Source organism: Blennius ocellaris (assembly GCF_963422515.1).
Source record: "Blennius ocellaris genome assembly, chromosome: 9".
Taxonomy (NCBI): domain Eukaryota; kingdom Metazoa; phylum Chordata; class Actinopteri; order Blenniiformes; family Blenniidae; genus Blennius; species Blennius ocellaris.
In genome coordinates, this window is record NC_137658.1 from 3960197 (window position 1) to 3987744 (window position 27548).

Here is a 27548-nt window from a genome sequence, read left to right on the forward strand (position 1 = left end):
CAGCGGCTTCCTGTACGACGACGGACAGATTCAGACGAACGCCGACGCTCCTTCACGCGGCGGCTTGTCGACTTTCTCACAAACAACAGTGACTCACAACATTTCTCTGTAATCTGCAGGGTTTGGTTTGGGGCAACAAAAACCGCGAACAAAAAAAAAGTTTCAACAATACAAAGTGAAGCAAGCAAAGTAAAATGTTTCAACGTGTAAAAACGTTCAGGTTTTTTTTTTTTAATCCTGCAGCTCAGTCGCTCTGCGTTGTTTATGTCTTGTGTTCTCTGAGTTTTAACTTGATTCTTCACCACAAATGTGGTTTTAAAAGTTTCTCATTACGTAAGCGTTGCTATTATTATTATTATTATTATGAGCAGCTCATTTTACTGAAACTGCACAAAACCTTTGGACTGATGAGTAAAAGCTGTGTGAACGCAGGACCAGAGTTTATTGGGTGGGTTTGTGTTCAATTGGTCTGATTTTGAACGTGTGCAGAAAAAAAAAAAAATCGGCTGGTTGATAGAAAATTATCTGTTTTTAGGCCTTTTTTTTTCTCAGGAAAAAAACTAATCGTGAAAGACGTGAAAAATACTCAGATACAAATAATCACTTCCTGTTTCCTGTTTCCCGCAGGCATAAACTCGGAGGTGAGGTACTCCCTGCTGTCCGGTGACTTCGGGTTCTTCTCACTGGACGAATTCTCGGGGATCCTGCGCCTGGAGCGACCTCTGACCCCCGAGGCCCCGCCCACCTTCGAGCTGAAGGTGAAGGCCACCGACCGCGGCCTGCCTCGACAGCTCCACTCCGAGGCCACGGTAACGGTGGACGTGGTCTCCCTGGAGGACTACCAGCCGGTCTTCTTGCGGTCGGAGTACACGGCCCAGCTCCCAGAATCCTCGGCGGTGGGCTCGGAGGTGCTGAGCGTGTCAGCGCTGAGCGCGGACGGCGGCGGTCAGGATCCCATCGCGTACCGCATCGTGTCCGGGAACGAAGACCGACGCTTTCTGATGGACCGTCAGACAGGTCGGTCCCAAGTCACGCTAGAAATAAGCCTCTTATCTCGTCTGCGGACTGTGAGAACGACAACACACACTTTAGGGTTACAGTACTCTACCGTACCAGTGTTTTTATACAATTAAACAATAATTTCATGGAGAATTCATCAGTCCAACGGCATTGCCTTCAAAATGTGTGGCCTCAAATCAGCCTTGGTGCTGAATTTCATCCAATCTAAAAGTCCCTCTGCTGAGAACAGGCTGTTTCTTCAAATATTTAATGTAGGTTATTTTTAATGTTCTTTTATTGTATTCTGTTCATAATGTGTGTATTGTATCCTGTACTGGCTCCTGTGACGTTTTAAGTTCCAATGAAGTGAGTCCTATCCTGTCCCACCAGACATGAAACTCAATCTGACTCTGGTGTGAAACAAGGTATAAAACTGTCGGAAACCAAGACTCACCTCAACGTATAGCTGGTTAAAAACCCCCGTCTACTCTAAAACCAGTGCAGATAATGCATGTAGTTTTTGCGGTCGGATCTTCAGTGTGAAGGTTCCCTGCTCGAGTGTCAGAGAACAAACTTTCCATTTCTCTAACGAGACAGACGTTGAAGTACAACATCGTAAAAGCATGCGCTGGTGCAGGACAGGATGTTCAAAACTGGATTGAAAAACTGGCGTCGCTCGGTTTTTAACCCAATCGATGGAGAAGGAGAGGAGCTGTGTGACTCGACTCGGCAAATGAAGTGAAGGAAACCCGGCAGACAGACGGCTGAGGACGAGCAGAGTGGCCCCCTGCTGTGTGTGTGTGTGTGTGTGTGTGTGTGTGTGTGTGTGTGTGTGTGTGTGTGTGTGTGTGTGTGTGTGTGTGTGTGTGTGTGTGTGTGTGTGTGTGTGTGTCATGGAGTTCATGGAGACTGATTATTCTTTCTTTGATGTTTTCTCTTCTGAATCTCTGTTGGAGGATTTGAAGTTTAAAGAAAGAAAGAAAAGCGCCCTTTGTGATTCGTTTTATTGATTTTGTGGAGTTTGTTAAGTTTTCTTTGACCTTGGTTTCAAACTGATCCGGACTGAGACGTATGAGGGTTGTATGGGAGCAGAGAGTGAGAGGCGTCCTCAGATGTCAGGTGGCGGTCATGGCCATGAGACGGTCACCAGACTGGACACGACGTCTGTGAGTTTCACCTCAGAGCCACGGAGTCCGTCTCTCTTCAGCGTCGCTCCTGTTTGTGTCTTTAAACCCGTCCCTTATGTTTCTCTGATGGAGGGACGCCGACTCTCTGGGACCGTCCCCAATGTTGACGTTCTGAGGTCCATCCAGTCAATGATTCACAGGAAAATAACTGACGTCCACTCTGAGTCATTGCTGGAGATCTCCCATGATGCTCCGCTGTAAAGAGTAAATCTTCCTCTTTCAGCAGAACTTCGTCCTCTCATGCTGCAGCTCTCAGGAAAAAAAAAAAAAAAAACTGGGTTTAACGACCACAACATCCCTTTGAAAATAGTTTCTTCTGCTCATGTGCCTGTAAGCAAACATGGCCGACCTGCAGTGGTTTGACTTCTAGATTTGTCTTCCATATCGGTAGTTGAATAGTTGAGACTCAACCTGATAGTATCCGATTCCTTATCAGTCCATATAGCCTCATACGTTTATAGCGTTTTGTTCTCTGCACACAAGTTTGTGTGGTTTGAAGCAACAGCTCCCCCCTGTGGCCCGGCAGACTAACAACATGGTTGTCTATGTGTCCGCTACTTTAACTTTTTTTTTTTTCAATGGGTTGGGTGTTGTCACGTGAAACGCTGTCGTGTAAACGGGGCCGAATGTGTGTAACTCGTCAATACAGCCAACTAATGTGTCTGGCCATTAGATTAACCCATGTTAACATGAATATTCTGACTAACTAACCCATGTGTTGACTAACCAATTCAACATGTTTAACTAGCCAATCAAATGTGTGTAACCTATTGAACTAACCTGTTAAACATGCCTAACTTACTGAACTTGTCTAACTAACAAACCAAGTAACTAACACATTTAACCCGTTTAATCTACTCGTTTTAAGTGTCTAAATAACACTTTCAACTAAACTGTCTGAGTAAAGCATAATGGTGTGTTGGTTGGTTGGTTGGTGAGTTGGTTAGTTGCTTGGTGATTTGTTTGTTGGTGTGTTTGTTGGTTGGTTGGTTGGTGTGTTGGTTGGTTGGTGAGTTGATTGTTTGGTTGGTAATTACGTAAGTAAGAGAGTAGCAGAGTGCCTCAGTAGGTTGGTTGGTGAATGGATAAAAAAGTAATTAGCTAAATGGGAAGTAGGTAGGTTAATGAATACGGAGTAATATTGATTGGTGACTTTGTAAACCGGGTTTATAGAAACTAGAAAGAACCAACTTATGAAGCGGATGAAGCTGTCGGCAGGGAGGCATGTGACTCTCCAAATACCGTATTTAATTGCGCGTCTTACAAAAGGTTAAGCTTCACAAAGGCAGTGAATGAAATGATGAGCAGGAGCCACACCTTCACTCTCCCAGGTAAATAATAGGTTTCAGAAAAACCTCCAGCTCAAACCTCAAACATGCTGAGGTCAGAGTTTCATAGGAACAGTTTCGCAGTAGTTACGCTGAAGTTTAAAGACTGTGGTCGGATAAATATCAGCAACTCATTACAAATAATTAACTTGTTATCGATAATTAAAAGCTTGGGATTAGAAAAGAATTCCACAGCCACAAGGGGTGTTTGGATTCATACATTATTTTGGTTTACACTTTGAAGAGAAACACTGGTTAAGAAGCTCTTAAATACAGTATTTGCAATTTTTTTTTTAAACAAAGGCTCTTGTTGTGCTTATTTGTGTTTTCTTTAATGTGTTTTCTTCAACGTGTCTCTGTACAAATGTTTTCTTTTCCTTACCGGTTGAAATCGGAGCCTCTGTCACACTGTGTACATCCAGTGACGTAAAGTACCTGTTGTAACACCTCAAGCTCACACCACACACACATAGAATAATAGTGTCGGACGAACAGAGGTAGATAAAAGAGAACAATTGGAGATCAGCCAACTTCCTGACAGCAGAAGCCTAAAGAGGTGATAACTTAGGTGAAGGGAAGGAGCTGCTGGGTCCTGTTGTCTTAATGAGGCCTGGCTGGCTGCCCGACACACACTCACACACACTCTTATAGCGGCTGAAAGAATAGATTACTGCTGTTTAAAAAAAGAAAAGAAAAGAAAAGGAAAAAAAGTCCCCGTCTCATTTAAGGAGTCCAGGTGGGGTTTACTGATTCTGGATCAGCAATCTTACTGTGCTCTCTTTTAAAGAGTTTCACAAGTCTTGGTGAGATTTAAAGAGCCTTGACCTGTTTTGGAAAACCCTGTTTTAAAAACATAGGGTATTTGTTAAGAAAGCTACATGTGTGCTTAAGTTTTCAGAAAGTGTGTGAAGAATAATATATATAAATATCAATATAAGGAATTTGGGCATAACGTAAAGATTCTGGGTGTAATTTAAAGAGACAGGATCATGTTTAAAGAGTCTGCTTGTCTTTCAGAGTCTGGCTCTGGTTTGGTTTTAATTGGTCCAGGTCTGTAATGAAATAGTCTTGCTAAGATAAAAAAAAAAAAAGACTGCTTGTCTTTAAGAGTCTGGGTCCTAATTTAAAAGTGTGTTAATGCGCCCTCTACTGTTAATGCAAAGGCTTGTTGAGATTTAAAGTAAGTACTTCCTCCTAACCCTAACCCTAACCCATAAGGGCTCAGTGTTTCATAACTCCACTGAGCATCAACCTCAGATTACTTGGTGTGTGAAAAAATGTGATTAAAAGAAGTGGAGTGAGACCAGATGTAACCCATGAAAGTCGTTGAAGTTTATGACATGCTCCTTGAGTAAATTTTTATTTAATGATACGATAAAAAAACAAAACTCTTCACATACTGTCAGTGCAAAAAAAACCCAAAAGACAACAACAAAGTGAAGAATGATATTATCTTATGCAATGAGGGATGCAATGGACAATAAACCGATAGTGGTATGGGCTACAAAATTAACTTGTAATCAGTTAATGACAGTTATTCTAAAAAGTTTTCCAATTGAAGCTACAATTGATTATATTCAGTCTTTTTTTTTTTATCATATGTCAGCCAAATCTAACAGTCACGTCTTCGCCGTGTGGCCTCTCAGGTCTGCTGACGCTCATCCACCCTCTGGACTATGAGGTTTCCCGCCACTACTTCCTGTCTGTGGAGGGCAGTCGTTCAAGGTCGTCCATCACCGACGTCACCACGGTGATGATCAACGTGACCGACGTCAACGACAACACGCCAACGTTCGGCCGCGGCGACTACAGCGCCCTGATCCCCGAAGACCTGACGCCCGGCAGCCTGGTGCTGAAGGTAATACATCCATCTGTCTGTCCGTCCATCCATTTGTTCATCAGTCCATCCATCCATCCGTCCGTCCGTCCGTCCGTCCGTCCGTCCGTCCGTCCGTCCGTCTGTCTGTCTGTCTGTCTGTCTGTCTGTCTGTCTGTCCGTCCATCCATTTGTCCATCCGTCCATCCATCCATCCATCCATCCATCCGTTCAACCGTCAGTCTGTCCACGCATCCATCCATCCAGCCAGCGAACCGTATGTCATCCATCCATCCATCCATCCATCCATCCATCCATTCATCCATCCATCCATCCATCCATCCGTCCGTCTGTCCGTCCATTCAACCGTACATCCGTCCATTCAACCGTCAGTCTGTCCACGCATCCATCCATCTAGCCAGCCAACCATATGTCATCCATCCATCCATCCATCCATGAACGTTTCTCCGTCCTCTCCTTGTTTCTCATGTTGTTTCTCATTGAACCTCTCAGACTCGCAATTGATCGTTTACATCTGTTTCCTTCAGCTCATCCAGCTGCAGACACACACACACACACACACACACACACACACACACACACACACACACACACACACACACACACACACACACACACACACACACACACACACACACACACACACACTACTGAAGTCAAGGTTACAGTAATTAGATTACTTTGTGATGAATACCTGAGTACAACCACACCTTCATACATCACAGACAGTGAAACATAAGGAATCTGTTCGAGTTTAAATTAAATGTGTTTTCAAGGAGGAATTTTAATGAAGGACAAATTGCTACTATACGGCTCACACACACACACACACACACACACACACACACACACACACACACACACACACACACACACACACACACACACACACACACACACACACACACACACACACACACACACACACACACACACACACACACACACACACACACACACACACACAGCCTGTGGGCAGAGATAAGTCAGCAGTGTTCCAGCCCAGCAGCCGCATGACGAGTCTGTAATCTAACAGTTTCATATCTGACATGTTTCTCTGTAATCTGTTTTGTTTCTGTGTTTCCATCCTGTGAACGGAGACGTGTTGCTGGTGAACTGTCTTTAAATGAGCTGAGCTGTGTTTCTGTCAGCACAGGAAATTGAACACAGGACAGCTGCTCTGTTATCAACGCCAGTCTATTTGTAGGGGTTAGAATGAGAATAAGAATAACCATACGATTATATAAAACAATAACGACTTAGAATGATGTATTTCAATAGGGAATATTATGCAGAATTGAGTTTCTAATGGTTTTCCAACAGTACTAATCGTCCCTATACCTTGAAACAGGCAGCTCTGCTCTGGCACATGGCGCCACGAGAGGAAGTCCTTCCTCCTCTTCCCATTAAATGGGCGTGTGTGGGCGTAGCCAGTCCAGCTCACACAGACACAGCAGATTTCTGAATGCAGCTCCTGTGAGCCTATATTAAAATGGAGGGAAAATCAAGGAGGATTTAATTACAAATATCACTTACTGTTTGTTTTATTTAAATATTTTATGCTTTCCTGGTTCATGATCTCCGGTGATGGTGAGGAATTGTTCACAGAATTTTTTTTTTTTTTTACTGAGTCACGTTTGATTCTCCACCCAGCCATAGTGTGACCTGTGACCTGTGACCTCTGACCTCTAACCTCCTCCTCCAGGTAACAGCCAGCGACCAGGACGGCCCCGTGAACAACTTTCTGCGCTACGCCATCGTGAGCGGAGACCTCCAGCAGCAGTTCGCCATCCACCCTCGCAGCGGCGAGATCAGCGTCCGCACCGCTCTGGACCGAGAGGAGGTGGAGACTCCCCCGTTGGAGCTGGAAGAGAAAAACCTCCAGACGGAACATGCGAGTCCAAGCTAACGTGTCGAGCGTCTCCCCCTCTTGCAGATCCCTCACTACTCCCTGACGGTGCAGGCGGCCGACGAAGGCGACCCCCCTCTGTCCTCCGCCGTCCTCGTCACCATCACCGTCACCGACGTCAACGACAACCCGCCCGTCTTCTCTCAGGTCGCCCACAGTCTGCTGCTGCAGGTCAGTCCAGACTCCAACACCACAACCCACACCGGCCAGAGCACATGTGGGAACACGGTATAGATTTACTTATTTTTCAGTCAGCATTGCATAAACCCATTTCCATGACTCATCATATTCTAACTGTGCTCACACTCACTGCATTCGCTGATTTGATTGATCAATGTTAATATTTACGAGCCAATCAGAGGCAGAGTAGGGCAGGTCATGACTCAGCAAATATTGCAAAATGACAATTTATACTGGAATTGTCAATGAGTGAATAATATGGACATTTTTCACGAATTAGTTCTTCTTCTTGTTCTTGTTCTTGTTCTTCTTGTTCTTGTTCTTCTTCTTGTTCTTGTTGTACTTCTTCTTGTTCTTCCTCTTCTTCTTGTTCTTGTTCTTGCTCTTGTTCTTATTCTTGTTCTAGCTCTTCTTCTTCTTCTTCTTGTTCCTCTTGTTCTTGTTCTTGTTCTTCTTGTTCTTGTTCTTGTTCTTGTTCTTGTTCTTGTTCTTGTTCTACTTGTTCGTCTTTTTCTTCATCATAAAAAAAAGACTGTTTGGTTGCATTTCAACCCATTTAGTCAATTTAAATCTTGACTTTCGTCTTATCATTAGTCTATTGTTTTATGTTCCTGCTGGTTTTGTGTGACATTTATTTCCTCATTGTGTCACTTTGTGGTTACGCCGTTTCAATTTTCATTAAAAAGGATTCATATTTACTCATTCTAACCTCCGAAGGATTTGAATCATTTTCACTTCGGAGGAGAAGAAGAGTGTGTCGAGATTCTCCCGTTAAGAAACTTGTGAGCGACTGCTGGAGTACGGGGGATGTACACGAATGCGAGTTGTTCAGCCCCCGTGAGTCGAGAGTCACGGTGTGCGAACATCTTTTGAAAACACTCGCTGTGTCTCCGTGTCTCCCAGAGATTCAGTCTCTGCTGCACAAATCCCAGTGTTTTTCACGCCACGTGAAGCCGAAGTCACACAGAGGTGGTCTGTTATAACGTCGCCTGAGCGGCTCCTCAAATTAAAAACCACACAGTGATGATGCACACACACACACACACACACACACACACACACACACACACACACACACACACACACACACACACACACACACACACACACACACACACACACACACACACACACACACACACACACAAATGTCGGCGGTGTTGGAGGAACATCCTCTTCGAAAGCGCCGCATCAACAAAAGGGGCCCCGGGGAGCGAGTGAGAAACCGCCCGCTCATCATAAATCAGCCGAGAGCGCCCCAGAGAGGACGCACTGCGAGGAAATTAATATCAGAACCGTTTTAAAAGAGACTCAGCTGAGAATTTGTGGGAAGAGTGCAGAGCATGCAGTAACAGGTGGTGTGAAATTAGAGAGAGGGAGAGAGTGAGAGAGAGAGAGGGGGGAGAGAGAAAGAGAGGGAGAGAGAGACAGAGAGAGAGAGGGAGAGAGAGGGAGAGAGACAGAGAGAGAGAGAGAAAGAGAGGGAGAGAGACAGAGAGAGAGAGGGAGAGAGAGAGAGAGGGAGGGAGAGAGAGAGAGAGAGGGAGAGAGAGAGAGGGAGAGAGGGAGGGAGAGAGAGACAAAGCGAGAGAGAGAGAGGGAGGGAGAAAGAGAGAGAGAGAGAGAGAGAGAGCGAGAGAGAGCTCATTCACTAAAACTCTGCCAACTTAACAATTGCTGTCAGTTACTTTTTTTCCCAGACACTTGGTTAAAGTTTATTTTAATGGCTGGTTCACTGAAATGACTGAAGGCACTGAGTTGGGAGGAAGATGCTCTATCATCTGGATATATAGTTGATATTACATCCATTTGTTTGAAGAAGATGCTCTTTCTGCTAATTCAATTCACCAAATACAACACAGTCGTTTCTCTGTGCTTTTAACAGAGAAAAGAGAAAAACCCAACGAATCCACACGAGCAACTGTGGAAAGAAAAACTCCCTTTTTAACGGGAAGAAACTTTTTTGCAGAAACCAGACTCAGGCTTTTCTACTGCCCGGTTGGGTTGAGGGGATAGATGAGAGGAAAGGATAGGATAGACAGAGAGATGGATTGGGGGGAGATACAAACCTTGATTTGGGTCGTTGGCGAGAAACAGACCCTGGTTCGGGTGGAGGGAGGTAGAGAGAGAGAGAGGGGAAGTGATAGAAGAGAGGAATTGGGGGGGAATGTCAGTGCTTCTTCAAATACAAAAACTACTGATGCAGCAACAAAACAGTTGAGAGGCGCTATAAACATGCTATAAACACACAGACAGCTTTTATCGGACGAGCTGCCAGCCGTTAACAGAACCTCCACGACGGTTTCCTCCTGCGATAAAACAACATCTGTGTTCAGTTTCTGCACCTCGTTGGATCAGATTCATGTCTCGGTTTGACTAACTGTCTCTCCTAACCAGGTTTTTTTTCTCAAGGAGAACATCTGTCCCGCAGACAAATCAGCTCCTCGTTCGGCTGCGGTGAATCAGAGTGTGATGAGATGAGGCAGATGGAGGGAAAGTTATTGTGTTCGCTGTCGTGAATCTCTCGGCTGAAGTGCCTGACGGACTTTCAGAAGTGACGGAAGTCATGAAAACATGGTGCCGACACCTTCCTGGGACCTTCAGATTTATGATGGGACGACTGCTGTGTCGGCGGGAAGCGACTTTAAACGCTTAAAATCCGAATCTGAGACATTGAGTCCATTGGTTTGAATATTTAAACCAATGCGTCACGATCAAATTTAAACATGGCAAAATGAATCTAATTCATCCTCACTTTTCTCCATACAAATTCAGTTCTCAGTTCTTTCCAAAGTTTTGTGCCACACATCCGGGACCCGGCCAAACTGGCTGCATGCAGTTGGGAAGAAGTCGGTTGCGCAATGGCAACGTGTCTCAAGTCTTCCAAAAACACTGCGATTTTCGGTCAAATCCGCTTCCTGCTGTCACAGGATTGATCCCAAAACTTGATCAATTGCAGGCAGACCCCCCACAGTAGATCCTGGTTCCGAGGAAACCAAGAGCAAGTTCGAACCTCCATCAGCTCATTATCTCACTAACACGGGCAGCAGGCCTCAGCCAGGCTCCTGGCCAAGCAGTGGTGTACCACAGGGCTCTGCATTAGAGCCCCTCCACTGAACCCCGGTAACTCCCGCCCCTCTACCCACCAGGAGGGCGAGTCCGTAGGCAGCGGCGTGCTGCAGCTGGTGGTGACGGACAGGGACACGCCCGCCAACGGCCCGCCTTTCTCCTTCTTCATCGTCAGCGGCAACGAGGACCGCCGCTTCCACGTGGACCAGGGAGGTCTGCTGTCTCTGTCCTCGCCTCTCAGGAGGAAGGTCCGGCCGCAGCATCGGCTGAAGATACAGGTGGGAGCGCCGCCGCCGCCGCCGCCGCTGCTTTCTCCGTGGTTTTTCGCTGTGTCTCACGCGTCTTTCCTCAGGTGACGGACAGCGGACACCCTCCTCTCTCCTCCATCTGTGTGGTCAGCGTCAACGTCACCGAGCAGAGCCGGTACCCGCCCTCTGTGGTGCCCCTGGAGGTCTTCATCACCACCCCCGGGGGGCCGTTCTCCCACCGGGCGGTGGGCCGGCTGCACGCCTCGGACCAGGACCCGCACGACGTGCTGAGCTACCGGCTGCTGTCGGAGACCCCGGCGGGGAAGAGGTTCTCCATCGACACGGCGGACGGGAGGATCTGGGCCGACGAGAACCTGCCGGGGGGCTCCTACTCGCTCAACGTCAGCGTGAGCGACGGCAAGTTCAACGTGCGGACGGCGGTCCGGGTTCACGTGTGGGCGGCCGACCAGCGGACGCTGGACTCGGGGTTGACGCTGCGGCTGGCCGGGCTGACGGCCGAGGAGTTCCTGGCCGACCACTGGAAGGGCCTGCAGCGCAGCCTGGGCCAGGCCCTGGAGGCCCCCCGCCAGGAGCTGCACCTGGCCGGGCTGCAGCGGCGCCCCGACGCCTCCGCCCTGGACGCCCTGCTGGTGTGGAGACCCCCGAGCGGAGCCGTCCAGCCACTGCCCGCCAGCAGGATCGCAGGTCGGCCGCGTCGCTTCGTCTCCCGTCCCGCTCTCGTCTTGTCGATTTCTGGTTGGCGAGGGCTGACGTCCGTGTCTTTTAAGGTGTCATATCGGATTTGGAGGAGCCTCTGGGCCTCAGCGTCGTCAGGCTGAACCACAACGGTTGCCTGGGCGGCGGCTGCCCTCCACGAGGCTGCAGGAACGCCGTGCGGCTGTCGGGAGACCGTCTGAGTCGTTTCACCACGGCCAGGGCAGATTACATCACGCCGCTGCACACCTGGGAGAGCGTCTGTCCCTGTAACGGTACGTGGACCCGTCCCCTCCTGTGTGTTCCATCAGATCCCTCCGTCTTTAATGGAGTGAAATGAGGACGAATCGGTGTGAGAGCCGCCAGAGAGCCGTGGGAGTTTGACTCTGATATATTCAACTTCATCTGCCGCTCACCTCACATCAGCTGTTCCCTGACCTTGCTGCATAAAACGGGAGAGCAAAAGTGGATGTTAGAAACTCAGCTCCTGTGTTGTGAGCATTTATTTACCCGTATTACTTTCAGGGTTTGTTTTTCAGTAACACTTTGCACTGATCTCTGGATCCTCTCTACAGTATTTTCTATAGACATGGTACATTTTTCTTCTTCTACTATCTCTAGATCAGTAGAGGTTCGTCATACCACTTTTTTGAAAGGAACGAGTACCGACCTGTGACGTCCAGCCGCGTTCTCCGGTAGTTCAGCCAATCGTGTCCTCGGTACGGCGCAGCCTTATTTGCATCCCCTACACATGAGGGAGAAGCACACAGGGCGCAGAAAGAAAGAAAGAAAAAAAAGCCATACATATACAACTGCAGTCGTAACAGTACTTAATGAATGCCATTCCGCCTGGTTCACACTAGATATGCAAACGACGTACGCAACACCTCCAACAGCCTTGAAGGCTCCAGCATACGACCGCCTCTCCAGTACACATGAACTACACAAACAGGATTGGTGTTTATAAACCTCATATTTCAGTATTAGAGATGATCAAAACTGGCGATCAGGCCCGTATTTACGTCTTTTGGTTAGTTTCAGTTCGGAGGCGTCGGTTCCGTCTTTCGATGAGGGACGTTTCTTCCAGTGAGGCTGTTGTGTTGTTTCAAACACCGTCAGACCGTGAATCTCCCACATTTCTCCTCACCGAGAGCAGATCAGGGGGCCGGATCTGCTCTCGCTAAAGCATCTCCAGCCTGCGGGACGTCTGAGCCTCCGCTGTTATCCTGTTATCATTCCTGCCAGGAATTCGTCCCGAGTCTGAGGAAGCCAGTGTGGGACGGATTCTTCTCTACCGGTGTGGAGGATTTTTTAATCCCCCTCCTCCTCCCCACATCACAGAGACTCTAAAGCCAGCGGTTCTTTCTTTTATCACCCTCATCCGTCTGATGTTCTGAGGTCCGCAGCCACGGAGTAATCCCTACCAACAGAAGTATCGATAAAAAAAAATGACAGAAGAGACGTACACTTTGTTCCCAGATCTGCAGATTCCTCTCATCCTCGATTCAAATCTTCAAGATGGTGGATTCAGACTTTGCACGCATGTCTCTGCAGCGACTTCATCGAGCTGGGTCACGACAGAGAGACTCACTAAATGTCTTTCCTCTGATCACAGCTTTGATGAGTTCTTCTCGCTGTAATAGGGAATCATGAACTAAAATACATTTTCAACTGGTTTCAAGTGATAAATGACATAAAGATTGCCAGTAAAATGTTATTTTACTGTTTGACTTTACAAGTCTTGGAGTTCAAACATCTCGCCTCAGAATTTATGTTCACCGTGGTTCACAGCATAGTTTAGGATCAAATGTAAATCCCCCCCCTGAACACAGACAGATTACATATAGCTGGATGATAGATCACATTTCATATAAATTAAACAAAAAGTCAAAAAGCTCATCAAAAGACACACACACACACACACACACACACACACACACGCGCGGTTTACTTATGCATTTATTCCACTTTGTCCACTTCTTTATTTAAACTAACAAACAGATCCTCCTTTGGGAAACGCTGACTCAGCGATTTTTTTTTTTTTTTAATCTCTAGAATTTGCGAATTGGAAAATCAACGATGTTCAGCCCACAGCAGTGATTACAGTTTCAGTTTATTAGCGGATTTTTCACACGGAATTATTAATTACACAGTCTCTGGAAGTGAAACCCGGGTTTTTCTGTTCAAAGCCTGATCTCACTCGCCGCTCGCTGCGTTTCAGAGTCAGCCATCGGGTTGGAGGCCTCCTCTTACCTCAGGTATCTCCACGGGATGGACGAGGACACCCAGAGCTTCAACCTCTCCCTGAGCTTCAGGACCTTCCGGCAGAACGGCGTCATCATGTCCACCAACGGCAGCAAAGACTGGGGAGCATTGCAGGTACTCAAAAGCCCCAGCCGACCTCGAACGCATCGTTTTGTTTTTTGTTTGACCGGGGGTCAAAGATCAGAACGGCTTTCAGTCGCTGATCCTCTCACTGTTCTTTTACACACGTTTATCAGCTGACTGATTAAAAAAAATCTGCGAGCATAATTCAGTCCAGCGGCGCTGTGGAGATAACGTCTCGTACCGACGTCACGCCGCCAGAAATGTCAGCGTTTCGTCGCCCGTCAGGTTTTCTACCTGACAGCTGACGGGTGTTGACACACATTCACACACATTCTGAGCTCACGTCGCTCCTCCAGCCACCGCCGTTTACTTTCTGCTATTTTATTATCAAAACGCACATTTTTATTCATTTTTTTTAAAGAACAGAACTCGTTTGTTTGAATTGTGATTCCAAATCATTCCCTTCAACTTCTACGTGAGATTTAACAGCTCGGGGTCTCAGAACCGGTTTATGCGACAACGTTTCAAATTAAAATGCGTTTCTGTTCCTCCAAATTTCTTGGTGAAACGTATTAAAGGTGTCACCCATAATCAATGTTAAAACAATGAAGGCTAAGGAGGCCATTGCGCCACACATAAACGGTTCATCACATCTGATTTGTGTGTACATTTTTACAAAGGTTTGGGCATGTTTTGTTTAAAAAATGCTGTCGTTTTCACAGTACTAGAAGAAAGTAAAATAATAATAATAATAATAATCTCTTGCATTCCAATAGAGACACTAATTATGAAAACACTGGGATGTGACTTTTTAAGATTTAAGGCCCCGTTTAAAAACATTTAAAGTGAAAACATGTCATTTTTGCATTTTATTTTTGTTTCGGAAATGACAGGAAGGCTGAAAACGATGTAGTTAACATGCCAGGCCACGAGTTGGCGCTGTTTTGTTTCTGTAATGAAACCACACCCTCAAGAACAATACGGAATAAACATTAACAGCAGGAGGACATTCTAGTGGACAGACGATCAAGTTGGATTGTTATGATGGTGACTGTCAAAATAAAAGTACAGAGTCCCAGGAGAATCTGGACTGGGACTCGTGACACGACTGTTCTTCTTTGCACCCTGGGAGACATTTTCAAAAAGTTGCACCTTGGAAGATATTTTCAAAAAGTTGTACCCGGGAGACATTTTCAAAAAGTTGCACCCAGAGAGACATTTTCAAAAAGTTGCACCTTGGAAGATATTTTCAAAAAGTTGCACCTGGGGAGAAATTTTCAAAAAGTTGTACCCGGGAGACATTTTCAAAAAGTTGCACCTTGGAAGATATTTTCAAAAAGTTGCACCCAGGGAGACATTTTCAAAAAGTTGAATATTAGTGTCCACGAGCGCCGTCGCACCCAAAAACAGAAGTTGAAAACGTGATCCGAGCAGGGCTTTCATACGAACTCCATTTCTCTCAATGAATTTATGAGTTTATTCGTCGAAACACAAATCAGATCGGCATTTCAGCCGTGTTTCATATCGCACTCTGATCTCAGTTCCTACTCGTTGCAATTTCTCCCTCCAGCCGATCTGCACGTGCGTCACACGTTGGCCTTTTCCCAGCGGCGGCGTCTGCAGGCTTTTACATCCTGGGTTGTTTTTTTTATTTTTTTGTGTGTGTGTGTTGGACTGTCGAGGGAGCTGCAGCCTCTTCGGTTCCACATTTCTGAAAGAGAATAATGAATGGCAGCGACATGAATAATTCTCTGAACGCGTCTCGATATTGACGTGAGCGGCTCCCCTCGTTTGCGTGACACCTCAACGCTCTGGGCCTGAATATTCTATCAAGAAGCGGGGTTCGGTGTTTTTTTTTTTTTTTTTTTAATCCTCAGGTTTCCTTCGTTCATTGTGAGCCCCAGACGCTTCACAAGGAATTTCTGAACGCGGTCATCTGAGAGGACTTTCTGATGATGGCGGAGAAACTTCCCGGAGATATGAGGCGCTGTTTGTTCGCTTTGTCGACCCCCTCCCCCACCCACACACACACACGTTTTTTTTGTTTGTTTATGTTGTTGACGTTTCCAGGAAGTTCTGGACCCTCTCCGGCGATTCCGGCTCGTTGCCGTTCCTAAACGTTCCTCGCGGCCTCTTTGCGTCGCCGCGCTCTGATTTACGGAGACGGAGTTGCCGCGTGGCGTCGGTCTCGCAGGAGTTGAACTCCGTGTCGCTGCTGATGGCGTGAAATCTTCAGAGCGCATTCCCGTCTCTTCAAAACACCCGACGTTCATCACGCGGACATCGCAAAGCCACATCGCAAATTTCTGCTACGACCATCACAGGGTTTCTTTTGTTGCTGTTGTTTGTTTTTTTTTGTTTTCTTTTAATAAACAGAAGTCTTTCAGAGGAGCAACCTGTTGTCGGTGTTTAAACACGAGTTTATCTTAAAGTTAGATCAAATCTGTCGGGGGAGGGGGGTGGGGAAGAAATATGACGCAACGCCAATGAAGTCCCAACAAAGAGAAGCTGACGGTTGAGCAACGATTAAAGAAACGCAAACACGTTTCCATCAATAATTCATGGAGGAGTCCGGCGCCCGGGAGTTTGTTTATCTCGCTTTTTAACAAACGAGGGAGGAAAAGCAAAGCTGCCGTCTCGTGGGAATGCTGACCCAGCGCATAAGCAACCAGCGGGTCAGCAACACGGGGGGACCTGGCAACGTCAGCAACACATCCACAGCAGCAACACTGAGGACAAACTCTTGAGGGGCTGAGAGACACAGCGACACCGGAGCAACAGCAACTCCTGCCAAGGAGCGACTTGAGCAACAGCGGCACAAACCCTGCAAGGTTTCAGCAATGTAGGCAACACAGCAACTACGTGACATGGCAACACTACATATTTAGCAAGATGGCAACATGGACAAGACTGCAAATTCAGCAAAAGTGCAACAACTCAGCACAGCAATAAAGACCAATGTAACATTCAGTAAAATGACAACAGCAACATGGGAACGATTGAACATGGCAACAAAGGCAACAGCAGCAACGTGGAAAATTCACAAAAATGGCAACAGCAACAACTTATCATGGCAACAAAACCAACATGGCAAAACTAACAGCAGCAACATGGCATCATCAACCACATTGCAAATTTGGCAACAACTCAACCAGGCAATGACGGCAACAATTCAACAACTCAACATAGCAACAATTTAATTTAAGTAATAGCAAGACAGCAAATTCAGCAACATGATGTACCTGATAACATCAGCAACACTGTATATTCAGCAACATGGTAACACCTCAACTCGGCAACAACAGCAACGCAGCAACAACAGCAACGTCAACAGCAAGATCAACAGCACTACATACTCAGCAACTCGGCAACAACAGCAATGCGGCAACAACAGCAACGCAGCAACAACAGCAATGCAGCAACAACAGCAACATCAACAGCACTACATATTCAGCAACGCGGCAACAACAGCAACGCAGCAACAACAGCAACATCAACAGCAACATCAACAGCAACATCAACAGCACTACATATTCAGCAACTCGGCAACAACAGCAATGCGGCAACAAAAGCAACGCAGCAACAACAGCAACATCAACAGCACTACATATTCAGCAACACAGCAACAACAGCAACGTGGCAACAACAGCAACATCAACAGCACTACATATTCAGCAACAACGTAGAGAAATTGAGTTTGTTGACCTTTTGTTTTCTGTATTTCTGACTTGAGAAGCTTTTTGTTTCTGAGCTCCTGATTGGTCGGTTTGTTCCTGACTGGACGTGTCTTCCCTCCTCAGCTGACCAACGGCGCGCTGAGTTTCTCCTTCTCCTGTGGGGGCGGAGCCCCCAGCTCGCTGCTCCTCCCCTCCCCCCGCCTGTCTGACGGCCGCTGGCACCGCCTGCTGCTGGAGGTCAGCGCCTCCTCCGTCAGGCTGACGGCCGACCGCCTGCCCCCCGCCGCCGCCGCCGCCCTCGCCATCGCCATCCCGCCCTGCCGCATGCTGCACTCCCACGGCGCTCTGCTCTTCGCCCCCGCTGACTCCGCCCACAAGTTCACCGGCTGTCTGGAGGGCCTGCAGCTCAACGGGCAGCCAATCACGGTGGGCGACAGCTCAGAGTGGGCGGGGCCAGGCAGCCGGAGGGTGTTCGGGGAGTACCAGTGCTGCAGAGGGGGAGGAGCCTGTGACGGCGCCCCCTGCCTGAACGGAGGGATCTGCACCGAGGACGAAACCGGAGGTGAGCCAGTTGATAAAAGTTGTTTCATCATTGTTTTTTAAACAAACGAAGAATGACATTTCAATGAAATTCTAAACGAGAAGTTGATTGTAATTTTTTTTTTTTTAAACGAGGGAACGAGTTTTCAGGATTTAGAGTCGGCTTTCCGATTAAAGTGACATATTTTAGATTTGAATTGAAATGTTGAGACTGAATTCAATATATTGAGAATAAGGTTGGAACTACAAATTAAAAGCTTCAGAAAAATGTTACATTTAGCCCAATTTCAGATTATTATAATAATAATAATTATTTTATTATTAATAATAATAATAATAATAATATTTATTTGTTTAATTAATTATTATTTTACAATTTAATTTAATTTAATTTAATTTAATTTAATTTTGCATTTAATCACAGATTTAGGAATTGAAGTGGGAGATATGTTGAGTTTCATGAATCAAATTAAGAATAATATCTCATTTTCAGAATAAAGTTATAGCCTAATTTATGTAAGAGAAACATTGAGAAGGAGACGGTAATTCATGGACACGCAATTGAACTTTTCCACCGCGCCACCCAGTTTCTGGAGCCGATCCCAACCTGACTTTAGACGATGTTCCTCAGGACCTCTGATTGGTTCCCTTTTTTTTCCTCGACCATATAAAACATGGCGGAGACGTGAGAACGAGACCTGCGGCGGCTGTTTATCTGAATTCGCCTCCTGCTGCTCCTTTAAGGCCGACGAGCTTCCAGGTTATCGGGGGTCTGATGGACGCCTGAGCAACGCTCAGTGTGACAGTTTGACTCGTTTTCAACAGGCGATAAGCACGACTGCCTGCACAACGATAACCATGTGTGTGTGTGTGTGTGTAGGAGAGGTCATCGTACCGTTTCCACCGCTCTCATTCATCATGTTGTCCAAACTTGTCTCACACATGTCGCACACAGAAAGCTGCAACACACACCTTTTTTAATTTCCCTCCAGGCCGGATTATTTCCCAGAGATTCTAACACGGGATGCAGCGTAGACAGAAACTAGACGTGCAAAACTGAAGAAAACTCTGACGTGTGTGAAGTCGCTTCATTCATCACGAGACAGAATGACTCCAAACCTTCTTCCACTTCACCAGTCGTGGCTCCTGGGCCAGATTCTACCTTAACATTTCCTCAAAGTGCTTGAACCTTTGTAGGACCATGTTAACCACGTCTTTATATTGCCACCGTAGAAACCAGAACATAGAATTTCACGACATTTTCATGACATCCTGGGAGCCAATCAGAACCCGCTTTGATTGGCCGAAGCCACATACACCTTGAGATATGTCCACCAGTTTTCTTTGCCATATGTGAATATAATATAATATAATATAATATAATATAATATAATATAATATAATATAATATAATATAATATAATATAATATAATATAATATAATATAATATAATATAATATAATATAATATAATATATTCGACTGAAATATAATAAAAACATTTTTTTATTAAATTAAAGTAAAAAATAAAATAATATAATGTAATATAATATAATATAATATAATATAATATAATATAATATAATATAATATAGCATAATATAATATAAGATAATATAACATATTAAAATAAAATAAAATAAAATAAAATAAAATAAATGCTGGGCTGGCGTCTTCCGCCTGTTGGGAGCGACTGGTTCTGATCTCGGGGTGCGTTTGTTTTACTGTGCAGCGCCACTCTGCAGCTGTGTGGGACTCCACCATGGCGCCCACTGTGAACACGCCAACAACCCCTGTGCCTCCCAGCCCTGCCCCAACCACAGGGTGTGTGTCCCCAAGGCTCAGGGGTACCTGTGCAACTGCACCGAGGACCAGGCGGACGCAAGGTACACACACACACACACACACACACACACACACACACACACACACACACACACACACACACACACACACACACAATCACACACACACACACACACACACCCTTGTATTTTTCATACTGCTCTGACGGCCTCCAAACTAACATTCCATTTGACTCCCCGGGCTGTGATTAACACCCCCCCCCCCTCCCCCCCAACCCCCCCGTCTCTTCCAGGTCCGCACTGAGAAATGAGCGAGTGGTAATAATGTGAGTTAGCAGACTGACTTGTAAAACACGGCGGCGTGTTGTAATCAGCACCATGGACAGCTCCGCCTCGCACGGCAGTTATAAACTCTCCCATCCACACAGTGTGGAATATAAATGAGTGTGTGTGTGTGTGTGTGTGTGTGTGTGTGTGTGTGTGTGTGTGTGTGTGTGTGTGTGTGTGTGTGTGTGTGTGGGGGGGGGGGAGGGGGGGGTGGGTGGGTGGAGACTCCTGGTGTGTGTTAATGAAGGACTTCCTCCCATTGTGGTGAGGGACTCAACGCTGGAGGTGTGTGTGTGTGTGTGTGTGTGTGTGTGTGTGTGTGTGTGTGTGTGTGTGTGTGTGTGTGTGTGTGTGTGTGTGTGTGTGTGTGTCGGCACCGGGCCGCTCAGCGTGGCGCTAAATGAGAGGTTTTTATCAGTGCGAGCGTCGTGCCGGAGAGTCCTCTGGGCCGCGTTTGAAAGACGGGCGATCGCCGTGAAGCTTTTAGTGTCATCAGCCAAATGTAACCATCAGTTCCAGCCAACACACACACACACACACACACACACACACACACACACACACACACACACACACACACACACACACACGCGCGCGCGCGCTACGTTCGAATTTGAATGGGATTTCAGATTTGACCCCGGGGGGCAATTAAACAGGCCGGTAGAGCAAGCAGCGCAACGGCGGTGTAAAAAAAAAATGGAGTCTCCTCCAGAGGAAGATAAAACGTTTGGTTGATGTTAAACATTGCGATGTACAACCAAATATGCTACGATACCATAAAACAGTCACACACTGTGATGCTTTCCAACGTGATCACAGTATTTCACACTGCAGTACAACATATTACTGAATATTACCATCAAACTCAACATGATAGGTCATCAGGAGGGGATAGTTTGCGTTAAAGTGAGCTGCTTCTGGATACAGTGAGATCTGGAACGTGGACTTACCTTCGCCAAGGCCGCATGGAATTGAGTTAGCATCGCTAGCGTGTTCGCCGTTAGCTCATATCAGTGCTAAATAGCCTGCTGGGTGGCAACACACATAAAAACCACTACACGAGTCGATGCACTCGCTCCGTGTGTTTTCTGGATACTTTCCGAACCGAGATACGAGCTGCGAGCTCCGGGCGCCGAGTTAGCGGTGTGCTAGCAAGCGGCTAACTGTAGCTTCCTTGCTGCAACATCAGTGTCAATATCTTACCTGTCCATGAGCGGCTCGATGCCAAAATCTGATCAGTTGGTCCTCGGATGAAGACAAATCAACCCTGAAGATTTTATACAATTTGTGTCAGTAGTTTTTGCGAAATGTTGGTCAAATACATACATAACAAATAAATACACGCAGACAAAAACAGAACCTTCGTCCCCAAACGTTTGTTGGCGAAGGTAGTAAAGCAACGTTTTTTTCGTAAAATAGGGAATTATTCCAAACTTGTGTCGTTGTTGTTTGTTTCTCAGTGAACCTGCTGTGCGTTACATCTTCAGCTTGTTTATTTCGCCGTCGTCGCGCTGACGGCATCATAATAAGGCCATAAAGGCAGAAATCCCACGCGTCTGCTGTTTAATGCATGTCAACGGCTGTGGGCGGCGGAGCATTAGCAGATTAGCATTAGTATTCAGTCGAGGCTCGGAGGCGCAGAAGTCCCACAACAAACCAGGCGAAGCTGGAACAAATGAGGATTTTCACACAAGCGGCTGTAACGTTGCTCGACTGACTGAAGCCGCCTCCTGCTTTCAGCTGCCACAACGAGGTGGAGCTCTGCTCCCCCGGGGTTTGTCCCGGGAACTACGACTGTCGAGTCGCCGACGGCTACATCCACTGCGACCCGCTGCCTCAGGTCAGTTGTTCCTGTAATCTGATTACAGCGGCTTCACGTGTCCACGGGAAGTGAAAACTGTCGTCGTTCAGAGTATTAAACACACACAGAAGTTAAAAAATCAACAAAACAAGCAACAAAAAACTAAATTAAAAACAGTATTTGATTATAGATAATAGTTGATTTTCTCTCTTGCTTTCTTTCTTTTTCACATTCTCATTTATTTATTTATTTATCTAGTTATCTATTTATATATTCCCCGACATTTGCAAAAAGTAAAAAATTAATGAGAAAAACAAAAAACACGATTTTAATATAGATACTAGTTCCTTTTATTTATGCATTTATGTTTTTCTTTCTTTCTTTCTTTTTCACATTCTCTCTTTATTTATTTACTTATTTATTTATCTAGTTATCTATTTATACATTCCCCAACATTTGCAAAAAGTAAAAATTTATGAGAAAAACAAACAAAAAAAACACGATTTTAATAGAGATAGTCGTTCCTTTTATTTATGCATTTGTGTTTTTCTTTCTTTCTTTCATTCTTATTTATTTATTTATTTTCTAGCATTACAAACAATTTAATATCAACAAGAGAAACAAACAAACAAAAATGTATTATAGATAGTAGTTAAATTTATTTATTTATTTATTTCCAAACATGTAAAAATAGAAATAAGAGAAACAAACAGAATAATTTTTTTTAAAAAGACAATCATCAAATCTAACAATTTGTTCAAAACGGGATTGGAAGAAGTACAACTTTGTTTTAATCACACCCCTTCACATCTTTATCGTTACGAATCTCCCAAAAGATTCATTTTTCTAAACTTACGTCAATGTTGGTCTATCCTACACCCAAATAACAAAAACATTTCTAGTAAATTTTTTTTTATATATTTTGAAATGAGCTGCAAAGACCTGTATCGAGGGTGAAATTTGTTAAGAAACCAGTGGGAGGCGCTGTCTTTTCAAAGCCTTTCTCTCTAATTACAAAAGAGATCAAAGGAAGTAAAAGTAGCCCAAAGATATACGACAAACTGTAGCATGAAACTTAAAGTGTAACAAGTTGAAGTCTATGTATAAAGACCATCATAAAAGTTGCACGAGCTGAATCAGTTAAAACACAGTTCTGTGAAGTTTAGTGGGAAGAAGATGCTCTATAATCAAGTAATCGGATTACTCCCCTCGAGCAGCTGCTCCCTCTCACGTGGTCTCGTCCGTCAGGTGTCCGGGACGTTCGGCCAGTGGGAGCTGGTGCAGGTCGGCGGCGGCGTCCTCGGCGTGCTCTTCCTCGTCGGCATCTTCGTTTGCGTCAGGAAACGATACGTTCAGCAGAAGAAGACGAAGAAGCCCGCCTGCGTGCAGGACTCCAACGGGTACCAGCCTCTCAAAAACAACACACACCTCCACTTCCCGAAACCAGCGAAACCAGGCTCCTTCATTCAGATCATGTCTTTAAAATATATATATATATATATATATTTTGAAACGTGCGTCACACACATTAATTCTAATTGTGTCCGTTTGCATGAGTTCCTTTTGGAAAGCGTTTGGAAAGAGAAAGATTAAATGGGTATTCCCCGACTTTCAAGTCAGGGCGAACAAGTACCGGTAACTATTAAACCAGGAAATCTGCATTCCTGCCTTAAAAATCCGTCCCACAGTGTTTATGACAAACAAGGAAGTTGACGTGTGACGTGCTTTTTATAATGCACAAGTTCGCAATTTATAAAAACTCTAAGAAGTCAAAGTGACAAAAATAATAAAAAATCAACTGTTTCCGTGTGTGAAGAAGGTTTTTTTAACCTTGAAATGCTCTTTTTCATTGTCGCGTTCCCAAAGTGGGAACCTGCCAACTGGTTGCGTTCCAAAATTCCCACCTGCACGACTGTATTAATCTGAAGGAATTTCTTCGCGTGAGTAATCAGATTACCCCACCCCCCCACCCCCCCGTCTCTCAGGTATTTCCCTGCTGGCCTGACGAAGAGCATGAAGGACGTCTCTCTGGAGGGAAGCCCCATGGAGATGAGTTCTCTGGTGGGCATCAACGACCTGGACGTCGCCCCCTTCAGGCCGCCGCGGAGCCACGCCGGGTCCCCGGGGGGCCGCAGCCCCAAGAACCAGGGGCCCGTGGTGTGCAGCGTGGCGCCCAACCTCCCCGCCAGGCCGTCGTCCGGCTCCGACAACGACTCCATCAGGAAGGGCCGCTGGGACCGGGAGTACGAAGGCGAGTGGTTCACCTCCTGGTTCACATTGAGAAAATGTGTTTTATTTAGATTTCATCCACCAAATGATGTGTTTGTGTGGAATAAATAAATAAATAAAAACATGATTTAAAAAAGTGTCATAGCTAAAAATTTAGATGTAAATAGAATTTTTTGTTTGTCCCACTGAAGATGTTTCATGCCTCTTGGCTCTTTTAGCTTCTTTTGGTTTTTAGACATTTTTAGTGTTTTAGTGTTTCCCAATGGTTTAACGCAGTTTTAATTATATATTTTTTCTTTTTTCTTCCTTTCATTTTTTTGTCTCTTTATTTTATTTTACTTTTATTACTTTCTCTTTTTTTCAAAATTATTTTCCTTTTTTTTCTCCAGATTTTTTAAAATTTTCTTTCTTTTTCTGTATTATTTTTTCTTCTTTGTTAAAATGTTTTCTTTTTCATCTCAGTTTTTCCTTTCTGTTCTTTTCGTTCCTGGCAATTTTAATCATTTGAGTTTGACCTGTTGTTCCTGTATTATTTTATTTTTGAGTCCTTTTAGCTTCTTTTATTTATTTATTTATTTATTTTTTAACGATTCCCAGCTGTTCTGGCAGTTTTAGATGTTTTCTCTCATTCAGCTGTTTGTTCTGGAAGCTTCATGGCGCCGCTGTGGAGGAGCTGAGGAGCCACATGCGTCTCCAGAGCTGCAGAGTTACTCCTGAACTCCTTCAAGTGAACCTTGTTGTTGTTGTTGTTTGTTGTTTGCAGTCTACCCAGCCGACCCGGACTACTACGGCCGCCCCAGCGCGCGGGAGTTCCCCCAGTTTGACATCGTGGACGACGCCTACCCCACCGCCACCCTGGACTCCCGGAGGAGCTCCCGCTTCGGCGGCTTCCCGTTCCCGCTGGACCGCTGCGACCGCCGCGCCCCGCTGCCGCCGTGCTACAGCAACCAGAACCTGGACGACTTCCTGGGCCCCGACGGACAGCCCCTCCCCCGCTCGCAGTGCCCCAACGAGTACACGGCCATCAGTTACTACCCCAGCCCGCACGCCCGCAGCCTGGACAACGTGTCGGCCGGCCACAAGCGCCTCAGCATGCGCCTCAGCGTCGCCATGCCGTCCTACGCCGAGCACGCCGAGCCGCGCCCGCCGCCGCCGCCGCCGCTAGCCGACAACGTGGCGCAGCCGCAGACCCGCCCGGCGGGGACGATGAACCCCCGCGGCTACGACGGCTCCAGCATGGTGGAGAGCGACTACGGCAGCTGCGAGGAGGTCATGTTCTGAGCGGCCGCCGCGTCTCCGGCGGACGGATCAGACGCCGTCCGACGGACCGAAGGTATTAATATGAAGGGGGAGAGTTCGGCGCTGTTTTGTTGAAGGACGAGGACGGCCGGAGACGGCGTCAGACGCCGTCTGAGACACTTGGTATTCACATTAAAACACACACACGCGCAGGTTTTCAGGCCTCGTCAGGACACGGCGGTGATGAAACTCGAAGAAAGAGGACAGACGAGGACGGCGGTCCTCCGCCGCGCATCGCCCCCGAGGAGACAATGTTTGATTCAATCGGCAGCGACGTGCATCAGATTTCCTGCAGCGGAGCATGTACATGAACGCGTCACGTCCTCCTGGTTTAACGTGTTGGTCTTCGTGGACACAGTGTGCGATGAAGATCTCTTCCTCCTCCTCCTCCTCCTCTAGGAAGGGAAGAGAACCAGTGTTCGACTCAGTTCAAGACGACTTTCCACCGAACTTCACTTCCTGTTTCAGTCCGACTTCACGCCACTTGTTTTGCACTTGATTCTTTCCCCTTGTTCACATTTCAAAACTAATTCTTGACAACTTTTGCACTAGTTTCAGACTCGTTCCATAACTTCAGGCTACTTTTCTTTTTTTTTTTTTTTGGACTGGCTGGAGACCTGTTTGACACCTAGTTTAAAGAAAATTCTGGAATTGTTAGGCCGTTCAGACCGACTTTCACTTTGTTTATAACGAGTTTTAATTCATCCACAGCCCACTGATAGGGATCTGGATTAAACCAGCTGTCATCTCCCATCAGAACAAAAAGGAAAAACAAACAGTTGTCTCCCATTTTGTTGTCTTTTTAACGTAAAGCCCTGTTCACACAAGTTTCATTGGCCCCGTGTGTGTCATTTCATTACAAAAACAACTAACAGCACCCACTGGTGGCACGACGTGAACGCTACATCAATTTCAGCATTCCTGCCACGTGAATGAACGTCGTTTCACGAAACGTTCGCGATAAAAATGGGGCCTAAAGCGAACCTGACTGAACCAGGAGCTGCTGAACTGAAACACAAATCAGGTTTCAGCTCCTCATATGATGTGAAATTTAAAAGTTTGGGTGTTGCAACTGTTGACTTCATGTTTAATTGTCAATGTGCTGTTTTTGTTGTTTTTTTGGTTTTTTTAGCTAAATGTGCTTCACATTTTCTGCAGAGTGAAGCTCTGGTGACGAAAAATAAGTTCCTCCTGTAAATGATCCCGTGATTTAATTCATAAAGGTTATAAACCTGAAGAGGATTTCTAATTTGCGCCACAGTTTTTCAGTCACACGCGATTAAAGTATTAAAGCTCAATACAAAGATAGAGTTTTGTCATTTTCAAAAGTTGTAGAGCTCTTATTAAAAAAAAAAACCCAACTGTATTGTTGAATGCATAATAAAATTCAAGTTATTTAAAGAAGATTTTGTAAAATATTAAGATTTCAGCATTTGTTCAGTTAAATTAAATTGTGACAGTGTTACAATTCCTTAAAATGCCCCAATTTTGAATTTGTAAATAACTAATGAAATAAATAAAAACAGGATTTGAGTTGAAATCCTCAAATTTTAATGAAAAAAAGAAAATTCACACATTTTTGAGGTATTCAGATTGAACTGCAGATTTGAATAAAAACTCTGAAAGTCGTGTTTGTTGTTTGTTGACCGTGGTTGTTTGTGTCGCCGCAGCGGACGAACTGCTTGTGTCTCGTCGAATGTGTGTTTTTTTTTTTTTTTTGCCTTGATAAAGTTTATTTTTGTACCGTCCCTGTTGTGACGCGGTGTTTTCCTCTGAGAAGGTGAATAAAGGTCGGATCTGACGGCTGCGCCTCCTTCTTTGCTCGGCCGCGGGAGGAAAACTCCCCGGCAGGAGGCCCGGATCAGCGGAACCATCGGAGCGTGCTCAGACTGTCGCCATCGGGATGAGTCTCGGCGGCGACTGCGAGGGAAACAGATTACGGGAGACGCTCCGAGTGTCATTTGAAGACTTTAGACGGGATCATCATTTGGTTATTTTCCCTGGCAGGCGCCTGGGATCAGACTCGAATAGCGACATTAAAGCCACGGCGCTCACTCAGACGGACGGAACG

General features: G+C 45.8%; 1 protein-coding gene across 1 annotated transcript in view; it reads left to right on the forward strand.

The window, feature by feature from the left end:
* The window catches only part of fat2 (FAT atypical cadherin 2), a 65621-nt gene extending 38359 nt beyond the window's left edge, over positions 1 to 27262 (forward strand). Inside the window, exons 17-30 of the mRNA XM_080502261.1 lie at positions 628 to 1017; positions 5161 to 5372; positions 7057 to 7194; positions 7288 to 7431; positions 10590 to 10787; positions 10862 to 11462; positions 11546 to 11746; positions 13693 to 13850; positions 17600 to 18038; positions 19749 to 19902; positions 21889 to 21988; positions 23198 to 23349; positions 23935 to 24200; positions 24942 to 27262. Coding sequence (XP_080358387.1) covers positions 628 to 1017; positions 5161 to 5372; positions 7057 to 7194; positions 7288 to 7431; positions 10590 to 10787; positions 10862 to 11462; positions 11546 to 11746; positions 13693 to 13850; positions 17600 to 18038; positions 19749 to 19902; positions 21889 to 21988; positions 23198 to 23349; positions 23935 to 24200; positions 24942 to 25459 — 3671 coding nt within the window. The 3' untranslated portion in view covers positions 25460 to 27262. The remainder of the gene's footprint in view (positions 1 to 627; positions 1018 to 5160; positions 5373 to 7056; positions 7195 to 7287; positions 7432 to 10589; positions 10788 to 10861; positions 11463 to 11545; positions 11747 to 13692; positions 13851 to 17599; positions 18039 to 19748; positions 19903 to 21888; positions 21989 to 23197; positions 23350 to 23934; positions 24201 to 24941) is intronic.
* Positions 27263 to 27548: the final 286 nt, after the last annotated feature.